Source organism: Psammomys obesus, unplaced genomic scaffold (assembly GCF_907164565.1).
Source record: "Psammomys obesus unplaced genomic scaffold, mPsaObe1.curated_primary_1811, whole genome shotgun sequence".
In the NCBI taxonomy this organism is placed as follows: Eukaryota; Metazoa; Chordata; class Mammalia; order Rodentia; family Muridae; genus Psammomys; species Psammomys obesus.
In genome coordinates this window covers 15,921,808-15,945,936 of record NW_026596085.1, presented here as the reverse complement: position 1 = coordinate 15,945,936, position 24,129 = coordinate 15,921,808, and the positions used below count along the sequence as shown (strand labels likewise).

The window sequence follows — 24,129 nt, the reverse complement described above, 5'->3', positions numbered from 1 at the left end:
GATGGATGGATGGATGGATGGATGGATGGATGGATGGATGGATGGATGGATGCACAGACAAGCGTATGTACTAGAGGATAATGCCTGGTTGGCTGTCTGACTGGATAAATGGATGGATGAGTGGGTGGATGGATAATGGGCAGGGGAATGAATCCTGCACAAGGAATTATCTGGGTGATCTAAGGTAATCTTGTGCAGATGGGCAGGTCCCCGCAAGCATGGAAGACAGGCGTCTCATTTCCATTAGACGTGGGAGATCTGCTCAGCACCCTCCTGGTAGAGGACTGAGTGTGGGTCTAGTGAAGGGGCCCAGTATTGCAACCTGCCTCCCTGATGGTGGCATGACCATCAGGATGCCTGAAGTCTCCAGGGGTTGAGCAGGCACCAAGAAAGGTAGCCATCTGTCCTCTGCTGGTCTCCAAGGGCTGCTGGTCAAGATGAGGGTACCTAGCAGTGCGGGCATATAGGGTAGAGCACCAGGTATGGGGGCTGAGGTCAGAGGGGATGGGGTTCGGCACCCAACACAGTTTTGAGGCTCCCCAAAGACGGTCCTCAGACCTCACTGTCCAGAGAAGCCACCCAATACAGAAGTGGGATGTGCTCACAGACTCTATGAACTGAGGACATGGGGAACGCATGTAAGAGACAAGACGGGCAGAAGCCCAGCCCAGGAGCGCATCCTGAACTGCTGTGACAGAGACCTCTAGCCCTCAGGCCTGCCCAACCAAGAGTCCTGCTAAAGGCATCCATCCCTCAGGGACAGAAAGGGGAGATCAGTGTGGGCCTGCAGAGCAGCGTGAGGAGGAAAATCCAACTGCTTCCTATTTGTCCCCCACTGGGCTCAGACAGCTCCATAAACTGCCTGCAGTGGATGCGTTATTACTCGTTATTACTCTGCAGGGCTTTGTTCCAAATGCTTTGTACACAGTGTGAGCTCTGGGAAGAAAAGCCGCAAGCCCAAATAAATACGGCCACCCAGACGTGTGTGCGTGCGCGTGTGCATGTGTATGTGTGTGTGTGTGTGTGTGTGTGTGTGTGTGTGTGTGTGTGAAGGCCAAGGGACAAGAAACACCTCAGGGGTCGCTCCTCGGGAGCCATTCACCTTGGGCTTTGAGAAAGGGTCTCTCCCTGGCCTGGGCCTGGCCAGGACTGGGCTTATGAGCAAATGTACTAAACCTAGCTCTAAGCACCCAGACTTTAAGGTGAAGAGAGCTGAAACTCTCTCTGTGGAGCCTAGACTCAGTCCACCAGCCTGGCTATGGGGAGGCTGTGCCGGAGTAAAAGCGCAGACTAGCTCAGTCCTCACACGCCTGCAGGCTTCCCAGCTCTTTGACCTACTGGCCAACAAACAGGTCTCTCTGCTGGAGCCAAATCTTCCTGCCTAGCTCTGATGGAAGGGGGTCAAGAGCTGTATACAAAGAAGCACGGGCACATTCTCACGCTCACACACACAGACACACTCAGGCACAGGCACAGGCACACACACACACACACACACACACACACACACACACGAGGGGAGGGGCAGCCTGTAGATTGTGCCCCACAGCAGGGAGCTGCTCCTGCCCCTATCTTGGCTCCCTGCAGTGTGCAGGAGAGCACTCGGCAGCCACTGCTGTCCGTCTGCCACCTTTCTGTCACTGCCACCAAACTCGTTTCAAACCGAACAAGTGAACATTTTGAAACGAGACCATGAGAAGAGGATTTCTCTTACAATAAACACATCAATGCTCATTTTCCTTATTATTCTACTTTTGGCTACTTTGTATAAAATCTTTAATTAAAGTTTTTCTTTGAAATTGTCATTATCAACCCAGAAGAAAGGGGGGGGGAGAAAAGGACAACACAGCTGTGCAGATACGAAGCACTACTCGGGGCTAAATGAACTGGAACGGAGTAGGCGCTTGACGGTTATGTTCCGAGTTTTGGCTCCACGTTCCCAGCAACGCAGTCTGACTTGTCACTTTATATCGATTCCATCTGTTTACACTCTGAGGAGTATTGGCTTCCTACCGTGAACATTTCCTATTTACCAGCTGGTAGAGAGGCGCCAAACCAGATAGGAAAAAATTAGACTGCATTCAGAGCCTCATAAACACAGCCTCTAAACTTGGGGACGCGCGGGGGAGTGGCGGCCAGGCATCGCTCACCTCTAACAAAGCCCTCATCTCCCTGCCTGTCTTGTCTGCCTGAGTCCCGAGTCCCGGGGCTCTCCTCACTCTGGCGCTCACCCCGTGGGCCCAACACACTGCATTTATTTATTGAGCATATGCATAGCCTGACTCTACCAGAACGGAACAAGCTTACATAAAAAGACATCCGAATGGGATCCGTGGAGATGGAGAAAAGAGGGCAGACAAAAAGAGAAATGCAAATAAAAGAAACCCAGAAGTTGTGGTTCCTGTGAGGGAACAAAAACCTGGCTCTGGCTGTCCCCACAGAAAGCAAAGAGGGAGGCTGGGGGCTGTTGTACGCACAGTCAGGCACAGAGCCTATGCTTGATTTTCATTGTTAAGGCGTTCACCCAAGACTGTAGCTTAGAAGACCCGTGGTAAGAGGCCCATGCCTGTCTACCAAGGCACTCCAGGGTGCCAGGACTCCTGGAAACACTCCCTGGTTCTCTCCTCTTTCTCTCTGAAAAGGTAGTGGTTGTTGTTGTTGTTGTTAAAAAAAAAAGTCTCATTATGCAATCCTTGGCAGGCTTGAGAGTTGCAGTAGAAAGCTGACCTTGAATTTACAGCAATCTCCCTGCCTCTGCCTCCTGAGCCCTGGATGAGAGGCTTGTACCACCATGCCTGGCTCTCCTTTATACCCAGCCTTCGTTCAGGGTAGTATCTCTACCCAGGCAGAGACAGCAGCTCACTCAGAGCAGTTTCGAAGCAGAAAGACTGGGCTGCCACCCTGCTGATACCCATTCTTGACTGCATGTCACTGGAGAAGGCCCTGCTCGGAAGAAGGGAGCACGCCCAAAAGGGATGCTCAGGAAAAGCTTTATGATGGGGCCAGCACTGGGTGCTGTCAAGACCTGAATATGAGAAGGGCAGAATCCTGTCTAAAACACGCCCCCTAGGCATATCCCAGGAAGTTCCTCTGCTTGCCAGCTCCTAAGAAGCATACAGAAAGCAAGAATGATGCCCTGGTGATGCCTGGGTCTCTGCAGGGAGGTTAGGCCTCTGCAGCGATGCCTGGGTCTCTACAGTAATGCCTGAGTCTCTGCAGTGATGCCTGAGTCTCTGCAGTAGTTCCTGAGATGCACCTTGCCAATGTCTCCATAAACCCATAAGACTCAGACAAACCACGCTGAAGACAGAAGATTTGGCAGACTCAGGGGACTGAGTCCATGGACCTGGTGACAGCTGGATGTGAATGGGTAAGGACAGGAGAAGCAAGATGGAGCTCTGTGTCCAGGACAGGGAGCTGAACAGACAAGATGGAGACCTCAGAGTGTGGCACAGCACAGCTTGAGCAAGATGCTAGGTTCTCTCTGGGCACACTGAGCCACACCCATAAAGCTCCATGAACACGGCAGCCTAAACATGAGATGAACAAGGATGATACTAATAAACATGCTAATGTAGACAGGGGGATGCTCAGGAGTCCTTAGCCCTAGACAAAGAACTACAGCAACAATACAGGAGGTAATATTGAGTGTAAAAGAAATACCAACTGGTTACCCAATACCAAACGATCAGCCCTGAAAAGATATACATACAAGTAACATTACACAAGAGGGAGCAAGCTGTACTTATGCTTTTGGAAATACGTATATGTATATGTATGTGTGTGTGTGTGTACGTAATGTATGTATATATGTAACAACAATTAATGAAAAATGAGGCCATGAGTTGGAAAGAGAGCAAGGAGTCTAAGGGAAGGTTTAGGGGGAGGAGATGGAAGGGATGTAATTATAATCTCAAACAAACAAATAAACACAAAGTAGACCACCATCCTCCATCAGGGCTTGTGTTCTTGCATTGACTTTATGTGTCAGGGGGGAACAGAATCAAGTCTCACATCACCTGTGACTACCTGGTCCCCATACACCAGCACACACTGAGCAAATACAACCTAATGAGAAAATGTGGTTTGATGGTTTCAAAGGCCTCCTCGTAGGAATCCCAATTCCATTTGATCCCTTGCAAGGTTCTCCCAAAACACTACACATAGCCACACCTTCAGACCTCTCCCTGCAGGGCCATGCCCTCACATCAGAGGCCTTAACACAGCCTCTTCCTGCCCCTTGTAAACATCAAGGTTTACATCTGGCCTTCAACTAGTTTTTCCCTAGCCTTGATTTGGAAGCAGACTAGTCCCATCTGCCTGGAGAGCACAGGCTGCCTCAGAGCAGTCACAGGCTTGCCCTCTCTCTATCCAGTTTCATCTCCACTGTGTCCTAAAGCAGTCTCCCAAGCCACTCTCACCTTGTCCCGAAGAGCTACCCCTGCCTGACATGACTCCCTTCTGCCTTTCTCATCAGTTGTCCTTGGCCACTCCAAGCAATGCGAGCTGGTCTCCATAATTGTAGCATCTTGTCAGCATTTTCTGAGCATATGTCAGGTGCCAGGAGCCATTCACGGGCTCTGAGTGATACAGAGAAGGTGCCACAGTCCATCAATAAATAAGCAAACAAACACTTGTCAGAAGGTTGAGTGTCAAAGGCACATTCTCAGCATCTCTAAGAAATGCTCGTGAGGGATGGAGAGATAGCTCAGTGGTTAAGATCACTTGTTGTTCTTCCAGAGAACCAGGGTGATTCCCAGCACCCATGTGGCAGCTCACAACTATTAGAAACTCCAGTTTTAAAAAATTATCTGACCTCTATGCATGCATGTGGCACACAGATACATATGAAGGCAAAACACATAAATAGCAAATAAAAATAAATTAAACTGCCAGATGGTGGTAGAGCACATCATTAAGCCCAGAACTTGGGAGGTAGAGGTAGGCAGACCTCTATAAGTTTGAGGCCAGCCTTGTCTACAGATCCAGTTCCAGGACAGCCAAAGTTACACAGAGAAACACCATCTCAAATAGATAGATAGATAGATAGATAGATAGATAGATAGATAGATAGATAGATAGAACAGCTAAGAGAAAGGAAATGGGCCATACAGAGCTCTCCTGACTATGTGTGGTGGTTTTAATAAGAATGCCCTCCACAGGCTTAGTTATTTGAGTTCTTAGTCATCAGGGAGTGAAACTCCTTGGTAGGATTAGAAGGATTAGGAGGTGTAGCCTTGCTGGAGGAAGTGGGGAGGGTGAGCAGGCTTTGAGGTTTCAAGAGCCCATGTCAGGCCCAGGTTCCCGCTGCCTCTCTCAAGATGTTGCCCTCAGGCACTGCTCCAGCACCATGCTCCCCTCCAAGATGGTAATGGACTGAGCCGCTGAAACTGTAAGCAAGACCCCAGTTAAATGCTTTTCTTTATAAGGCTTGCCACTGTCCTCAGCAATAGAACAGTGACTAGCACTGTGCTCCTCAGTCTCAGAGTCAATGAACAAACAGGAGGAAGGCAGGACAGCCAGTGTGGGGTGAGGGGACCTTACCTGGAACAAGTTTCCGGGAAGAAAATTGTCCAGGGACTAACGAGAAAAGACGAATGCTTTCCCAGCTCAGTGTGCTCAGAGTGAGTTAGGGCTACCATGTGTTCTCCGAGGGCGCCAAAGCCCAAGGGTGTCCTCACCTGAAGCCTGATGGGAAGTGGTCTGTGGCTCCAACAGAAGCTCTGGAGCACACAGTGTTGAGGAGTAAGAGGGGGCCAGGACACCCAGAAACTGATGACTGAGTAAGACGGGCAGAGGTGATGCTTCTCCTCCGGACACTGGTGAGCCCGGCACTCCAGAAGAGGTAATTGTGGGTTCCATCAGTACAGGGCCCACTCACCATCCCACTGTGGCTTTAAACCACACACTGTTGCTTCCCTTCTCACCTGAAAACTATTGGTGTGCCTTCTACAAGCAAATGTTCCCTGATTTTCTAGCCGTCTCTATGAGGCTGGCATATGACACGCTCTTTTATCTTTATTCTCACACAGAAGCAAAACCTAATGACGCCATTTCCTACTTTCCCAGGTGAGCAGCAGTCTCAAGGGAGACCAGCTTGCTCAGGGCCACTCAACATTGGGGTTCGAATGCCCACTCAGGCTGCCCGGTTCCCCACTCTGTGCAAATGCTGATTATCACACAGTCTTCTGTTTGTGCTGTTGGTTTGCCATATGCAGGATGCACAGCCTAAAAGTCAAAAAGATAAACTTAGTCTGAAACAACTATAAATTCCAATTGAGTCCTCAATACGGTTTCCACATGAAGCTCCAGTAAATTAATAATAGATCAACCAAAAATAGCTTCTGGGCTAGAAGTACTTGTGGTATGATTTCCTGATAGAGTGGCAAGTGGTTGTTTTGTGGTGCGAGCTCAGCGTGGAAGCACTGCTCTTCATTTAGCTGCACGGAGGCACGTGGAGGAAGCTGTGACATTATTAATCACTATATTCAGTTATGATTGATGGGCTTTTCTGCGGGGAGGAAGAAGTGCCTCAGATACAATCTGTCCCAACAGCTCTGCGATATGCTAATATTTTCTTCAGATGAAAGAGGAGATGTGTTCAAATACCTGCCGTAGCAGGCGATTAATACTGAGAGAGCTCCGGAGGGGCCGGGGAAGCAGCAGCAGGCAAGGTTAAGCAGGGGCCAAAAGCCTGTGGGTTTAGCAAATGACCTCGGTTTCTTTTGACATGGCTTTCTTTTGAGTGAGTGAGTGTGTGTGTGTGTGTGTGTGTGTGTGTGTGTGTGTGTGTGTGTGTTTATGGGCGGTGGAGGCTGGTAGGTATGCAAGCATGTGAATGGACACATGGAGGCCAAAAGTCAGTCTCAGGTATCCTTCCTTAGGAGTCAACCATATTTTTTGAGACAGAATCTCTCACTGAGACCTGGAGCTCATGAATAGGTTAGGCTGGGTGGCCAGTGAGCTACAGAGACAAACCTGCGCCTACACTGGGGTTATAAGCATGTGCGACAATGATTGGCCTTTTTACATGGATACTGGGGCCTGAACTCATATCTTACTTCACCAGATTAGCCATCTTCCCAGTCCTAAATATAACTTTGTGCATGCCTTTTTAAAGGAAAGCTCACTTGTCTAGGAAAGATGAACAACCCCTCACTCTTGCGTCTTCTCCACTGGGCAGCACGAAGCAAACAGGCAGCCCACTTGAAGGATTCATCAGTTACTTCTGAAATGTTGCAGGCTGCATCCCACAATTCCAAGGAACCAGGGTAATTCCACTGACATTCTGTGGGATTCGACAGTGTCCAACAGACATGTTAGTCACAGCTGACTGGATCGACCAGATGTTCCAGTATCACAAACGCCCAAACCCTGGAGTCCTTTGTACTTTTGAGAGTTTCTTTAAGTTGGAGAGCTACACAATGAGAACAGTGTGAGCCTTTGCAGGCTTTCCCTGTCATGGCTCCTTATCTGAATGACATATGCTTGAATTCCAGTCTTTGGTTCAGAACTGTTTCTGTGTGTGGTGGGTTGAGAAGGGTCTGAAGTCCTGGCCGTTCTCACTCTGTGCTGCATTCCTGTGCAAGGTGGGACAACTTGGGGCTTTTCAGCCATCCTCTGTACATGGCTATTAGTGCTCCCTGGACAGGGTGAAGTTGTCTTCCTTTCTTAGTCTCTTCTTCCATTCCTCCTGCATCTCATGTGAGTCCACAAATGACAAAACAGGACAAAGACTGCTGTCACTAGCCTGACCGCGTACTGACATTCCACTTTGATTATTTTTTGTCCCACTAGAGTCCTGGCTTCGAAAAATATGAACTGGCTAAGTCTGAGGTCTTGGACTCATCCATCCAGTGCTCCAGGATGGAGCTGGGACTCGCAAGGTAGACAAGGGCAAGGGCATAGGCATCCAGGGTGGGAGGGGGTGGGAAAGGGCTGGATGCCAGAGAAAGCATAGGGGAAAGAGGTTGTTCCACAAACAGACAGGTGATAGCATGGACAGAACAGCTTTGTTTACTCTGGTGGAAGAGTGGCCCTGGCTATGGGCTTGACTGGGTGCATGTCTGCTGAATGCAAAACCAGCCACGGCATGTTTGCTAAGAGACCCAGAAAGCAGGGTGGCTCAGGGAGATGACAGGGAGGCTGGAACTGGGAGTTCTCCACCCACAGCTATGTACCCATGGCCTCAGTTTCCCCCATACTATTACGGGATGAGAGTGGTACTGCCTTGTGAGAATCTCTGGAGACAGGGTCAGTACAAGGATGCTCCCAGAAGAATCCTAGTGAGTGCTCAGCCTCTCACTGCTAATGTGACTAGAGCGGGCAAGAGTCACATGCTGAAAAGTGTTCAAAAGAAAACGAAGCATCAGGGGCCTGCCCCAATCCATCCCTTCTCTCCTCCTCCCCCTAACAAGCCTGCAACGCTCTCTTTTGCTGTGGTTTTCCTGGGTGTCCACCTGATTCACAGGAGGGAACCTGGCCACCACATGAGAGGGTACACAGGGCTGTTGCAGCCTGCTGATGGGGACCAGTTCCTTCCCGGGCCAAGGGTGGAAGTCAGCGAGGGGCACACTCCAGCTGTGAGGCACCGGAAGAAGCTTCCCCTTGTGTCCTAATTTCTTTTCTGTTGCTGTGATTAAATGCCCTGACCAGAAGCTACTTAAGGAAGAAAAGGCCTGTTTGGTTCTCAGTCCCAGGTCACAGCCCATCATCTCAGGGGAGCCAGGGAAGGAACTCAAGAAGGTGGTCATACCACACTCACGGGCAAGAGCAAAGGGAGACTAGGTGCATCCTCACTTGCTGCTTATGCTCAGCTTACAGGTTCAGGGCCCAACCCACGGAACGATGCTGCCGACATTCTAGGCGTGTCTTTCCACCAAAAACAACAATCAAGACAATCCCTGAGAGACATGCCCACAGGCCAACCTGGTCTAGATAATGCTCCATTATGACTCTCTTCCCATGTGGTTCTAGGTTGGGACAAGAGGTAGTTTAAAATTAACCAGCATACCTTGCTTTAGGGCAACTTGTTGGAAGATTGGGGGAAATGGTTCTGAAGTGTTTCATAGCACACCTGAAGAGGGAAAGCTCAGGGCAATCAGATAGAGAAGGCTGAGTCAGTTCCCTCTCCTCTCCCCCTTTCACCTCCGCTCCCCTCTCTCTCCTGTCCTCTCTTTCCAACTAATCTTTTCTGGCTCTCGCCTGAAAGAATGCCACAGATCTATGTGGCCAAGGGATCTATGTGACCTAGTGTCGGGTTAAAGGTTTGGCATGGAAAACCAGCCTCTCCAGTCATCAAAGGCAGGGAACAACATCCACTGACCTAATGCCAGGGTCTCCACTTACATGATTCCTCTTGTTGGCACAGTGCCACCATGGAGACAGGAAACCCGGAGAAGGAAACGAGAAGCCTGGCCAATGCCCGTCTCCCCAAGAAACCACCAGAGTGCCTGTAACTCTCTAGGGCCCACTGCGCATAGTCTCTAGGAACAGGGAACCTGAACACTAGAGAGATCCAGTAGAGGCCCTGGGACACACAGCCAACAGGCTTATTTTTTACCACAATGAAGGCCAGGGCCAAGACGGAGAGTATGGGAGGTCCAGGCAGGATTCGGAGTGAGTGGAGTGGACCTAAATGTAGACTAAACTTGAACCAAGACTAGGTAGGATCTTCTGAGAAAGTCCCGAGAATGCCCTTGACTGACGAAGGTGAGCCCCAGGGGAGTGGCACCTCTCCACACAAAACCACACAGCAAAGTCACCTGACTTGCAACAGGGTGTGGGAATCACCCAGCCCAGGCAATGCTCTGGGTGACACATGGAGGCACTACTTGAATGCCCAGGGGTTCGCTGGATAACGAGGGCGACCACGAACACACTTTGGAAAAGTCTGAAGACAGAAGACAGAGGTTGACAAGCCAGCTATCAGACCACCTTTACCATAGAAAAAATAAGGGGATGCCAGCTCTGGGGTCCAGCTAGTCTGCCCAGGTGTATTGTGTTGGTTTCAGAAGGGCAAATGTGACTTCCAAACTCAGAGGCATGTGCATGCATTCTTGGCTCTAATAAGCATTTTGTACTTGTGGTTAGAACAACAACAACAACAACAACAAATCAGTGTGCATTCTTCCAAACTAACTCTCTCCCAGTCCTGGAAGAAAGACACAGAAAACGCCTAATTCCACTAAGCCCATGACCATCTTCTTAGGCTCCAGCACCATCAGGCAGCCTCTACCAGGATCCACAGAACTGAGAAAAGATGTGGAGTACATAGTGGAAGAGATCCTTTGTGTGGTTTTTCTGGGCTCTACCTCCCCTCAGAAAGAAGCTGTAGCTGGCAGCAAGCTTCCACGACAAGCCGCCTGACTTCCTCTTGGGTTTTTTTTAACCACACACCCACCCTTCAAGATGGGCACCATTGTCTGCACTGACACAAGAATAAAGCTAGTAACACAAGGACTTGCCTGAGGCCGCCTGGCTGCAAGATGGCGGTACTCTGAGAGAGGAATCAGGCCATGATGGGGTCTGTGGTTAGTTTTGCTTGGCACAGTCAGGGTTGCAGACAGAACTGGGGCTGCGGCTTACACTGGTGAGAACACCTGGCGAAGTGGCCCCAGTACCTCCTGGAATGCAGGCAGTATCCTGCCTGGCTTTTCACCATCATAGTTCACAGCCTGGTCCTCATATAAAATGGCCGAAGTAGACTCCGGCACAAGGTGCTTCCATGGGGAGGAAGCTGCACTTGAAAAAGGCCTTCAGCCAAAGGTTGGGGAGTGAGGAGGCCCCCTTTCGGAGGTGACCACGGGATTGAGGGGGTCGCTATTGATAATTTACAATCCCCGCCCATGCCCACTCACTGACTCATTGGAATAAGTGTTATCTATCCGTAATGAAACTTAAGCTGCCGGGGTGGGGTTGGGGGACCATCCCAAACAGCTAGCTTTTCCAGGAGCAGTGTGTGATAAACACACCTCACACAGAGACAAATAAAACACATGACCAAAACAATTACTCCTAAGTACCGAGTGTTCCTACAGAATAACCCATAACCCGTGGTGTGGTGACACAGGAGTCAGGCCCAGCGCTCCAATTCACACCCAGCGCATGACTCAGGTTTGGGGACACACAATGCTCTGAAATAATCAGTTACACGATCCTTCTGGCATGGATGGGACAAGCCAGGCAACTGGAAGCAAACATTTTTGTGGCCCTCTGGTTATTTTTGAGTTTGAAATGTATGAAAGTCTCAGAAGAGTTCACAAAAGAAAATGCATCCAATTTCAAACCAACATATTGAATCGAGTAAATTAAGCCTCGATTCTCAGACTGCTCGTGGAACTGACAGGCTCTGATGCATTTTAAAAAGGCATCTCGGTTCCAAGCCTGGGATGGCGTCCCCACCCCCGCCCAGCCATGATGAGACCTAACCAAGTGGCAGAGCCACTCTGTCTCATCTGTACAGAGTGGCTCCCCGGGCAAAGGGACTCCTCCAGCTTGGCACTGGGTGGTTATTTTTTTCTACGCTGCTCGGGACTGGCATTTACTGCTCAGGGAGCAGTTGCTTCCTCATCCTGACAAGGAACTCACTCAAATCTGACACAGAAACAGGACAGGCAGCCTGCTGACACACGGCCCAAGTTAACACCGGAGACAACATCATTGCCAAGAGCTGCTGAGTGGCGGGCAGAGTGACAGAGCACGCAAGCGCGTGCGCGCGCGCACACACACACGCCTTCTTTCACAGAGTTCACATAACTAGGAGCCCACAGCTAGGGTCACCCGACGGGCCAACAGGGTGGAGGGTAAAGTGTTGTTTAAAATCCTTGTTACCTTTTCAATGAGTTGGGTCTCCAGCTCTTTGAATGTCCGGCTGTGATTTATCTCGTTCCCATTTCCCCTTGAAAATAAAATAAAAATAATTTTGTTAACATTTTCGCTGACAGATGTTGGCGCTGGACCCGCACAGCACTGGGTCCACAGCCTGTCTGAGTTACCTCTCCAGGAGCACGAGCTTCCCTGGGCCTCAGTTTCCTTGTCAGGAAATGGAAGGATGGGATTTACTTGTCTTCGGGGAGTGTGGGGACTTGCTGGACACCAAGTTTCACTTCCTCTAAGCCCACAGCACTGTTCTGGGCCTGGGGTCATCCAACTGATTTGTGGGGTCAGGTGCTGAGCAGAGAACAGAAGAGGCACAGCCTAGACCCCTCTTCTCTGAGCCACTTCTCTGCCACCTCCCACACGATCAGTCTAGGCCAGGGTGGTGAGCAGGATGCCATCCCTAGTAGTGACAGCCCAGGTGGAAAGAACAAGGGAGCTGAGTGGTAATGGCTGCCAGGTTGGGGGGGAGGGGCGAATAATGGTGAATGGGGGAAGCCGAGGGCAGAACAATGGGTTATCTTTGGGATGATGAGAAGAGAGATCCTTGAACTGAGGGGACAGCACAGCTCTCCAGACCACACAGAGGACAGCAGCAGACCCAGAGGCAGACGCTCAGCACACAGGGGTCAGCATAAGGCAGCTGAAGCTAAGTTTAGAGACAGAGGGGTGTCGTAGTACTTTTATCTAAAGGGGCAGTGAAGCCCTTGGAGCATCTCACTTCACTTTGTGCGTGGAGAAGGAAGCCAGCGCTGAGAGCAGTTCAGTTCTGTGCCCAAGTTAATGCCAGGACGGCTCAGCAGCCCAACTCTGTGTCAACTGTGTAATACAAGCTTCTTAATATCATTTTACTTCAGCCAGTGAAAATATTGTTCATAGGACATCTTTAAAAGTTAAAGAATAAAAATAGATAATGGGTATAGAATAGCACAACTTCTTAAATCCTTTTATTTTCCCCTTTCAGGTGTGCCTCTTCCTGCATTTTTCTCTCTATGGAACTAGTCCGTCTTTGTCTTTTAAACAACACATTCACAAAAATTAAGTCGTATAACGCCCACTTCCTGTAACCAGCAGTTACTCGAACCCTCTATAGGGAGAGTATTTCCATCTTTTCCCCTCAACCCTTGTTAGCCTCTTACCGAGGGCATCTTCATTTTGAAACGCCAATGGCTGGGCTTTCTCCAGCCAGCTGCAGTCTCTGTCCGTTAACTGAGTGTTTAACGCTAATGCACCACAGAAATCTTTCTCCTCATCAGATGTTTGGCTTCTGAGCTTGAACACGGATCTTTACTCTAACAATAATATGATTCTCCTGTTGTAGCAGACACTGAAGAAAGCTGAACCCAGCCTATGCCTCTGTGGAAGCCTGACTGTTGGCCAAAAGATACAGCACAAACTAAGCGAAATATTCTCTCAGCTCTCTGGACGCCATGGTCCAAGGAGTTTTTCTGATAAAAGCAGTAGGCTGACCAGCACTGGAACGCAGCACCATTATCTTCACCTCACGGCAGAGACTGCCATGTTAAAGAGTCTCCTTTCTTATTTTTAGATTAACTGGTTTTTAAAAATCTGTTCCTTTTCCTGTCTGGAAGTTAAAGTTTGCTTCTGTGATCTGTCAGATGCCCTCACAACCACAATGTGTAGACGTAAGGCTCTGTGTGTGAGGTCAATGCACCAGGCCTCTTGTCAGGAAAGGCGGGCCTCAGAAGGTTCCAGTTCTGTCCGTCTGCTCTGTCTCCTGCCTGGTATTTTAACTCCAGACCTTAAACTGGACACACAGAAATGCTGTGACCATTTGCAGTCAGTCATGCTTTTATTTACTTGGTTTCATGATGCTTTATTGTCTTCTGTTCCTGAGAGTTTTCTCAGGCCTTGGACCCTAATCGTTTTTCTTTTGCCTCTTCTGCTGCTGAGTCAGCCTCTCAGATTAGCTGCCCATTTTCACAAATTAAATTGAAAACATCTTTATCTGGGCCCAGATCTTTATTTTGTAACACGTTTCCCACTCCCCTTTTTTTCTTGAGGCAGGATGTTGCTAGGAATCCTCACTTAACCTCATACTGTCCTTCCTTGGCCCTGGGGGGCTGGCTCTATCTCACCTGACCATACTGAACTGGCCCTGGAGGCATTCAAGTTCAAGAGAGCCAGACATCCAGCTTCCTTTCTTCCATTCAGGCCCCTCTCCTGATGGATCCGAACTGGTTGCCTCTTTGTGGCAGACAGTCTGTCTGCCCTGCAAGCCCTACTTCCCTCAGGTGACAGCCTTTGTTCTCTAGCTCTTCTGTGGCATGGCTGCCTGCCTGGAACCAGCTCTGCATCCGTGCTCTGCTAGCACTGTCTGCTTTTATCCATCTGAATCCTGGTGGCCAGCCTGGGGAAGCAACGCCACACCACAAGGCCTGTTCTCTGGGGGAATTCAGCTTTAACAAAATGATCGGACTCCAGAAACTTCTTCAGAACTCTGTGGTGAGTCTTCAAAGGTAGAGAGCTCAGAATGCTTTTTAAGCTTTACGGTGTTTTACGCGGAAGACTGTTACAATTCACCCAGTCAGCACAGTGCCCATGCCATGTGTGGCAGTCGCTACAGAGGGCTCTTTTGTGCAGCTCTTATGTAAAGGCGCCCCGTGTGGTTACCAAAAGCAAATTTCGGTGGTTACACTGGCTCGTTTTGGCTGGGCATGTCGCTCAGTGCAGAGCTTGCCTAGAGTGGGCAAGGCTCCGGCTGGTTCCTCTGAACACCCACCCCCGTAAAGACACGAAGAGGGAGAGAAGATTCATTTCTCTTTTGGGAACTCACTCCATCGGTGTTTCTGAAGGATGAAGGGTGACAGTACCTGTATTTCAGAGAGCACAAGCTCCTCCACGCTGGAGACAGCAGTCCCCCATTTGAATGTGGCATACACTTAAACATCCCGGGTAGTAACTGCATCTACAGGCAAAATACCCCTGGCACTCTTCCTGCCGCCTCCACTTTAGTCACCCGGGAGCTTCCAGGAAAATTTTTACATGTGGCCGATTCTGGTATAGTGATGGTGACCAGGGCAGGAGAAGTGTTGCACAGCGTTGCCGATGGCATGGCGTGTGACCTGGTATAAAGGTGTCCTCCACAACAGTCTCCCTCCACCACGGCAGGGATTTGAGCTACAGCCCAGGGATTGAAGTTAAACGGCTCCCCCAGGCTGCCCCTCATTTTAGTCGAATTGATAGGAACAAATCACTCAGGGCCTGGCCAAAACACACTAGACTGATTACTGAAGGCAAAGGTGTCATCTGCCGTCTCTAAGCGGAGATGCTCAGCTCCTGGCATGGGGAGTATTAAAACCCCACATAACGCAGCCTTTGAAGCCGGGGCCCCATACCACAGTGGGTGTCGCGGCACGTCCATGGCAAGCCCCGAGTGGTCCAGCATCACAAGACAGCTGTACCACATGCCTCTGGCTAGGAAAAGGCCAGGACTCACAGGAGACGCATGATCATGTGATTTCTACTGCGTGTCCACGACTTGCACGTGGTGTTAGTTATTTCCTTCCTGCAGTGATGAAACGCCTGACAGCTGACAGGAGGTTGCAGCTGCCAGGCAGCAAGTGGCAGAGCAGAGCTTGTTCAGCCCATGGCAGCTGGTAACACAGAGCAGCTTCAGGAAGGTGCTGGGGTAGAGGTGCTCCCCAGGGCACACTGCCCCCTCCCAGTGGGCTTGTTCCTCAAACTGGGCCACACCTTCCAGAGTTGAATCACAAGCTGACAGTCTACTCCGGATTTAAATCTGGGCTAATCCATTCATGAAGGCAGAGACCTCACTATCCAGTCACTTCCCCAAGCTGTCAATCAAGACCCCATTCATGAGCCTATAGATGACAGTTCCCAGTCACACCAACACACACCATCAGAAGGTTAAAAATCTGTAAGCTGCTGTCCTTGTTAGGATTACTATTGCTGTGATGAAACCCTACAATCAAAACCAATGGAAAGGAAAGGGTTTGTTTGGCTTACGCATCCACATCACTGTTCATCATCAAAGGATGTCAGGGCAGGAACCCCAACAGGGGAGGAACCTGGAGGCAGTTGCTGACACAGAGGCCATGGAGGGGTGCTGCTTACTGGCTTGCTCAAGGCTTGCTCAGCCTGCTTTCTTATAGAAGCCAGAACCACCAGCCCAGGGACGGCATTACCCACCACAGGCTGGGCCTTCCTCATCAAGCACTAATTAAGAAAATACCCTACAGGCTTGCCTACAGCCCCATCTTATAGAGGCGTTTTCTCAGTAGAGGTTCCCTCCCCCCCCCCCCCCGATGACTTTAGCTTGTGTCAAGTTGACATAAAAATATCTTGCAGAGTTGGGCAACCGTGGTAATGGATGTCTTGCTCTGGGATCAGTGGCTGAGCGCATTGTGGCAAGAGGAGGAGAGGGCAGTGCTGGCTAGACAAGACAACTTGCTGGAATCTTTTCTCTCCCTTCACCATGTGGATCCTGAGAATTGAACTCAGAACATCAGGCTTAGCAGCAAGTGCCTTTCCCTGCTGAGCTGCCTTGCTGCTGACATTCCGCCACCTCACCACGATGTGACTACCTTTACCTGGCTCGAGGTTTTCAGCTGCTACCTTTTTATTCCTGTGGCCTTTCTCTTCCATTTCTACAGCTGGAAAGTTCCCCTCCAAACTTCAGTGTTATGTCCCACTGAGCAGGGACCTGAAGAAGTGATCCGCGCTCAGGTATCTGGTATGCTCACCCCTCTTCTTCTAGGAGGGAGCAGTGAGAAGGCAGCAATGCTGGGGCCTGGATCTGAGACTTCCTGGCCTCTGGAACTCTGAGAAGTCATTTCCACTCTCAGTTCCTCCTCCAGCAGCATTAGAAATTACGAAGGCTGTGTATTCTGGCATAGGCACAGGAAACAAAGCAGGACAGTGTCACTCAGGTGCCTTCCTAAATCTAACCTTTGACCTTGTGCCTGTCCTCTCCACTTTGCATGTTCTTTCAGGGGCTCCTCTGCTTGGTTCTCCCCGCCGTGGCAGCATCCTTGGCTTTGCCGCTTGTCTTCTTCACTTCAGATGAGCAATAAAACTGAGTATAGGAATTCATGCGATGTGGACAGGAGTTCACTATGACTTGGCCAAAGCCCACGGATCCAGAGCTGGCGATACAGAAAGCATCCTCCTCTTGTCTCCAATGTTCATTTTATTTTGACCTTCATTTTACTTCGTCCTCTTGACAGCCCACTAATTTATTAAAATACCTGGTATATATTTGACTATTTACCCAGCATTTTCGTTGTTTTCTGAAGAAACGCTGTCCAAGGTACACCCAACAATAGTACCCCACAGAGAGGGCAGGAGCACACTGGATTTGTAATGCACCAATTGTTCTTCTGAGTGACTGTGGAAAGCAGCTTAGCCTAGGACTTATTCAACACCAAACAGAGCACTGAGGCCCCAGCCATGGACTATGTATCAGCACGGTTCTTGTACTGTGCAATACCCAAGACTGGACAATTTAGAATGAAAAGAATTGTGTTTGGGCTCATGGTTAAGGAGTTGGTTGAAGACCTGGAAGGTCCCAGCTCAGAGTCACTAGTGACAGCTTCATGCTCCTTCAGCTGGTGGCAGAAAGTGGAGGGGCAGCCGTGTGTTACAGAGGGTCCTGAAGAGCACCCAGGCTTCACAGAACCCAGTCCTGAAGGTAAATGATCTAGTCCCACGACAGCAAGAACCCACTAACGTGAAAACAGTACATCTTTTTCCATAGGCTCTTACCCTAAAACCAAACACTTTCCATAAGGTCCCACTTCCAGCAATGCCAATTAAGAAATTAAGGTGAACACGTGAACTTCTGAGGACCTTCTGAGGCCAGAGAGAGGCTGATATTTGTCGCTGCAGTTACAGCTATTCCACTAGTGACTTTTCATTGTGACTTAAAGGAAAAAAAAAGTCATAGAAGTACTGCTCCATGGAAAAAGCACTTTCCTAGCATGTGTGGGGCCTCTGGGGATCAGTCTCTTACTACCACAAAAATAAAAACTGGACCATTTTAAGTGCATACATAGTTCAGTAGTGTTCAGCATATTCAAGATGCTGTAGAGAAGTCCTAAGGGCTAATATCCCCATCACCCCCGACTCCCCATCATCCCTGGCTCCCCAGTACCCACAGCTCCCCATGGCTCATGGCTCCCCATCATCCTTTCCTTCTGTTACAATGGTGCTTGTGTCTGAGCTGCAGGGGTGAGGGAATAGGGAGTCAACTGTTACTCTGTAAGGTAACTGAAAGGTGCTAACTGCATGGGATCATGTTGACTTTTATTTATGTGTATGAGTGTATATTTCTGTGTGTTTCTATGAACATGGGTGCAGTACCCACAGAGGCCAGAAGAGGGCATTGGATCCCCTGGAACTAGAGTTATAAGCAGTTGGGAGGTGGAAATCAGATTCAGGTCCTCTGGAAGAGCAGTGCGGTGGTTTGCATAGGTATGGCCACCAAAGATTCATGTGTTTGAATGCTTGGCAGTAGGGAGTGGCACCATCAGGAGGTGTGGCCTTGTTGGAGTAGGTGTGGTCTTATTTGAGTGTCCCTTTGGGGTGGACCTTGGGGTCTCCTATGCTCAAGCTCCACCCAGTGTGGCACACAGTCTTCTTCTGCTATCTTAGATCAAGATGTAGAACTCTCAGTTCCACCTCCAGCAGCATGTCTGCCTGCACACTGCCATGCTTCCCACTATGATGATAATGGACTCAACCTCTGAAACTGTCAGCTAGCCCCAATTAAATGTTTTCCTTTATAACAGTTGCCTTGGTCATGGTGTCTCTTCACAGCAATGAAACCTCACTTAAGACTAGCAGCAAGGGCTCTGAAACTGCTGAGTCATCTCTCCAGACCCCAAATTTAATCACTGTAATTGTTTGCATAGCTTCATAGAAAATGAGGCTTATTCACATAGAGTTAGATAAGAAGTGAGTAATTTCCTTACTAAAACAGTATTTCCTAGACCATAAGCTGGAACCCAAGGCATTCCTGCTGACAGGGCCATTGAAGGCTGTGGGCCAGCCCCCAGAGGCTGCCAGGAGCCAGTGAGCCCACATTTAGATTAAACCCTGAAGCATTGAGGTGCTGTTACAACACCTCTAACATCGTGTTTCCATCCAATGAAACACGATCACTTTCCAATGAATGGCACAAAAAAATGTACAAATAAACAACAAATTTCAAATCTGGCATCTTAGTATTTTACTTCAAAATTAAAACCTGTTATTTCCAGATTTAAAACACATTGTACACAGGATATTTTAAATGTTGACTTTAACCTGCTATGTTTATGTTCTATTACAGCCTTGCTCTTCTTTCTAAATAAAATTGTCCGTTAAATGTTACATGGTAGGTTCTGCCTATGCATTTTCCCTGGAGAGGCAGCTCTGAGCCTGTCGTGGTGGTACATAGCTGAAATCCCAGCACCTAAGAGGCTCAGGCAGGAGGCTCATGAGTTCAAGACCAGCATGGGACATACAGTGAGTCTCCGTCTCAGGGGGGAAAGGAAAGAGATTGACAGAGAGATAGGCATTACTTAGACTGGCTCTAATGGCCTGCATCATGACTCTGCATCACTTCAAATGTCAAATGTTCACACGCGTGAGAAGAAACACTTACCTCTTCATAATATTTATGTTTAGATCAATTCCACTGAACCTGCACAGGAATTCAAGGTACGGCACGGTACCCGAGCTGGTGAGCGAGATCTGTGGCCAGACAGGAAGAATGACATCGTGTTAGAGGACTGAGGCTCCAGCAACAGACAGCACAGCAGGCTCCTGCTTCATGTGATGCTGTAATGCCGACGCTGCTCAGGGAACAGGCACTCTATTAGACGTTTGTGAGTCCTTACCAGGAGTTGGAACTGATACACATCCTCAGTTAGCAAAGAAGGAGGGCTAGTCAGTGCTCAAGGAAGAGCCCACAGCATCACCAAACATCTGACCTGAGCTACACCTGACATGGACATATGACTCCGACAGAGTCGGCAGGAACCTTTTTCTGTGTTGTGTGTAACTGGAAGCTGAGGGGGGAGCAGAGACACGCATCTAGTTTCACGGCAGAAACTGTCACTGTTGAAAGCTGCCTTCTGATACATTTTCATTGTGGTTGTTTATTTGTTGTGGGAAGGGGGATGTGTGCCACGGTGTCAGTGCGGAGGTCAGAGGACATCTTCAGGGAGTCGGCTCTTTCCTCCTACCATATGGGCTCCAGGGAATGAACGCGATTGTTAGGGTTACGGGCAGGCACCTTCACCCACTGAGCCATCCCACTGCCCCAAAAGTTCTGCCAAGGATCGACTGGGTCAGGTGAGTCCATATGAATTATAGATTGAATAAAATGATTAAATCAATCAAGATTGGTGCTGCACTATGATTACGTGAGAAGTCAGCCCTCTGTTGTAGGAGATATATGCCCTGAAGTCAGACTGAAAAACTGAGACTATCAACTTCTTTGATGTTGGAAGACTTTCTCCAGGAAACAAAATGCACTTTAGTCTGTTGGAGACCACACTAGCGCATAGGAAGGCCCTCCTGTACACACAGCTCAGAAGAATTGACCTCATGAAAACAGCCGCTTTGCTGAAAGCAGCCTACAGACTCAATACAATCCCCATCAAAATTCCAATGGCATTCTTGACAGAAACGTTAAAAAAAACCTAAAATCTGTACGGAAGCACAAAACACCCCAAATTATACTACAGAGCCGTGGTCACAAATACAGCATGGTGCTGGCACACACAAAAAGATGCCAACCATCAAAATAGACTGAAGGACCCAGAGGGAAATCTACACACTTTGGCTACCTAGTGCTGAACAAAGTGCCAAGGGCACACACTGGAGAAAAGTCGGCCTCTTCAACGCATGGTGCTGAAACACGGGACACCAGAGCCAGAAGACTGAAACGACTTTCCCGGCTCACCCTGCACAAAAAAATTAATGCGTCAAGGACATTAACGCAAGACTTGAAACACTGAAACTACTGGAAGAAAACGCAGGAGGAACACTTCAGTATCCAGGCATTAGCACAGAAGCTGAGATCCCAGGAGAAGAAAGCGAGGAGAAGGCTGTGTCACAGACAGCTCAAAGCAGAGGAAACTAAGGATTCCGGTGCCACGAGTGCTTTTAGTATCATTCTTACAGAAAATGTTCTGAAGGTTCAGATTTATATCTAATACACGGTTGAACTTTTTTAAGCGAAGATTCTAGAATTAAATAAACATAGTATGTGATCAATAAGATATACAGCAAGTCTCATACAGGTTCACATGACAAATCATCCTTCAGCTCACATCTAACGATTCCCAGTTTAGAACATGTGCAACGAGGAGACGAGGCCAGAGGGATGTGGGCTTAGGGTATGCCTGTGGAGGAGCTTCTCTTGCACAGGGGCACCCGGGACTGCCATTTCTGAAGGTGTGTGCCAGCAGATATGGGAGCAGCAGGTCCTTCGAAGCTTTCCTGACACCCTAGAAGTTGGGCAGCAGCAGGTCAGGTGTGCAGTTCAATACTGGATGTTCTGAGATAAAAGAGAAAGAGGATCTGGGGTGGGGCTCAGTCAGTAAAGTATTTGGAGGGACCCGAGTTCAATCCCCAGAAGCCACATTTAGGAAGCCGAGTGTGATGACATGGGCTTATCATCCCAGTGCTGGAGGTGGAAACAGACAGATCCCTAGGGTGCAGTGGCCAACCAGCCTGGCCTATGAACTAAGTTCTAGGCCACTGGGCGAGCCTGTCTCAAAAACAGGGTAGACAGTGCCTGAGAAACAGCATTTCAAGTTCTCCTCTGGCCTCCACATGCACACATAACACACACACACACACACACACACACACACACACATACACACACAGAGAGAGAGAGAGAGAGAGAGAGAGAGAGAGAGAATAAAAGAAAATGAGAAGACACTTACTAGATTACACCCAATAAGCAGGCACAGAACAACTATCAGGTCTTGGCACGACCACCCTAAGCCACCTGCAGGGTCCCTTTCCACCATTCCCTGCTTGGTGCTGCCAATCAGTGCCAGAGGCCTGTGACTCCAGAGCCTGAGTTCTATTGCTCTAGCCACCCTGCCAGGACATAGAAAGGCTTCGATAATCCCAGAGTCCCCAATATCACACTTCAGTTCTAACTGCAGCTGCAGCCCTCCATGACTGGTATCCAGAGCTAAGCTCCTTGGACAGAGTCAGGGAGGCTAGGCTCAGCTCAGCTGTGTGGGAGTTACGGATCCATGTGGTGAAGATTCACACGCACCTCGACTACAGGAAGCAAGCTCTTAGGCTGGAGCTGAGGGAGTTTCACAACCTGTATCCCAACATGCCGAGTATTCCCTCTGCCTTGTTCCCTAACTCAGAATACCACGGGGCCCACACAGAACTTAGTTCTCTAAAACCTGTTTACTCACCAGGCTTCTTTGTCTTTCTAAAGGGTCCATGACTGGACCAAAGAGATGGTACACAGGTAAGATGCTTGTACAAGCAAGAAGACCTGATATCAGATCCCATGCACCTATGGAAAGGCTAGGCATGGAAGCATGGACCTAAGCAGATGGTGGGGCTTGGTAGCCAACCGATCCAGCCAATCAGTGAGCTCCAGGTTCAGTGACAGACCCGTTCACCAAAAATATGGTGGTGAGCAATGGAAAAAGACACCCAGAGTTGACCTCTGGCCTCCACAGACATATGCAGAGGCAAACACACAGAGAAGGTGGTAGAGGGGAAAGAGGGGAAGAAGGGAGAGGGGAGGGAGAGAGGCGGAGGAGAGGAGGGGGAAGGGAAGAGGTCCACAGCACTGCTGAGAGACACTTCATCAACACAGAGGTGCAGAGCAGGTCACAGTGTATTCTAAGACGGCCCAACATTAAACACTAGAGCTAAAGGATGTGCAGACAGTTTCTGGGAAAACTCTATTCTAACTCCTAGGGCAACCTACTATGAAATCTCTTACTGTTTACATGCACTTCTAGTTGTGCTGAGGAAGAAGGGTGTCATCTATGGGTTAGTCATTCTGCTCAGCCCAGCTCAAGCCTAGCTTGAGCTCATTCCCAGTGACCACGGTCTCTGTGACTGATCACAGGTCAGCTACCTGTGAGAGGCTCCAGGCCCTGAGAAAGTGTACCTATTGTTAGGGGGAGATGGCCAAGAGCCACTCTTTAAAAGGTCTCCAGTTCCCACTAACCTCTTCTGAAAATGGTTGCTTTTGAAAGCATGTCTATGTCATGGTTTCTATACTTCTCTTCCTGCATAGCTGCTGAGCTTGGAGAGATTGTCACTACTGCCAACTGACATCAGACTGTGGATGTAAGGACAAGTCAGAGATTTTTGTTTTGGGACAAGGTTTCTCTGTGTAGCCCTGGCTGTCCTGGAACTCACTCTATAGACCAGGCTGACCTTGAACTCATGGATATCCACCTGCCTCTGCCTCCTGAGTGCTGGGATTACAGGCATGCGCCACTATGGCCAGGCAGAGATCATATTTTAATTCTCCATTTGGTTCAAAGTGTTTGTCACATATCAGGCTTCAGAGGAGATACCAGTGTTTACAAGGGCAAATGGTCTTCGTAAGTCAGAAATATGCCCATGTGACAGCCACCCCTCCCTCAGCAGATCCCCAAGAGAGTGAGAAACCCTGTCCACACAAAGCCCCATTAAGTCAGTGTTCATAGCAGCAACTTTCACAAACATCAGAGAGCAGAAACAACCCGAAGATCCCAAAGACCGGAGCGTCCGGCACAGCCACACACGGGGCCCAGCAGACAGCCATGGAAAGGACTGCAGAGCTGCCCCAGCACCGTACAGGTGAGCCCTGAACATACTACATGACAGCAGCGCATACAGGGTGTGCCTCCTTCTGCATGAGGCCTTCAGCACTGCCAGGTGTGGTGGCACACTCCTTTTAAGCCCAGGAGCTAGGAGGCAGAAGCAGACAGTTGTGAGCTCAATGGCAGCTGTATCTCCATAGTGAGTTCCAGACAAGCAGGGGTTACACAGTTTAAAAAAAAAAAAGGAAGGAAGAAGGGAGGGAGGGAAGGAGGGAGAGAGGAGATAAAATACAAATAAATAAATAAACATTTGACATCTCCAGTGTCAATGAGTGGATTAGTCACTCCTGGTAGATAAGGGGGTGGGTTGGGGGGAGGAGTGACTCCTAATGAGCGTGGGCTCATTAGGTATTCAGGGCATATACATTCTATCTTAATTAAGATGCTATTAAAAATGTAGACAGCAGTCAGTCTT

General features: G+C 49.1%; 1 protein-coding gene across 1 annotated transcript in view; it reads right to left on the bottom strand.

Annotated features, from left to right (window-relative positions):
* Efcab6 (EF-hand calcium binding domain 6) overlaps nucleotides 1-24,129 on the bottom strand; it is a 176,569-nt gene that overhangs the window by 124,897 nt on the left and 27,543 nt on the right. Inside the window, exons 4-5 of the mRNA XM_055627242.1 lie at nucleotides 19,508-19,596; nucleotides 11,833-11,899 (exon numbers count right to left, since the gene is read on the bottom strand). Of these exons, the coding sequence (XP_055483217.1) occupies nucleotides 11,833-11,899; nucleotides 19,508-19,596 (156 nt within the window). The remainder of the gene's footprint in view (nucleotides 1-11,832; nucleotides 11,900-19,507; nucleotides 19,597-24,129) is intronic.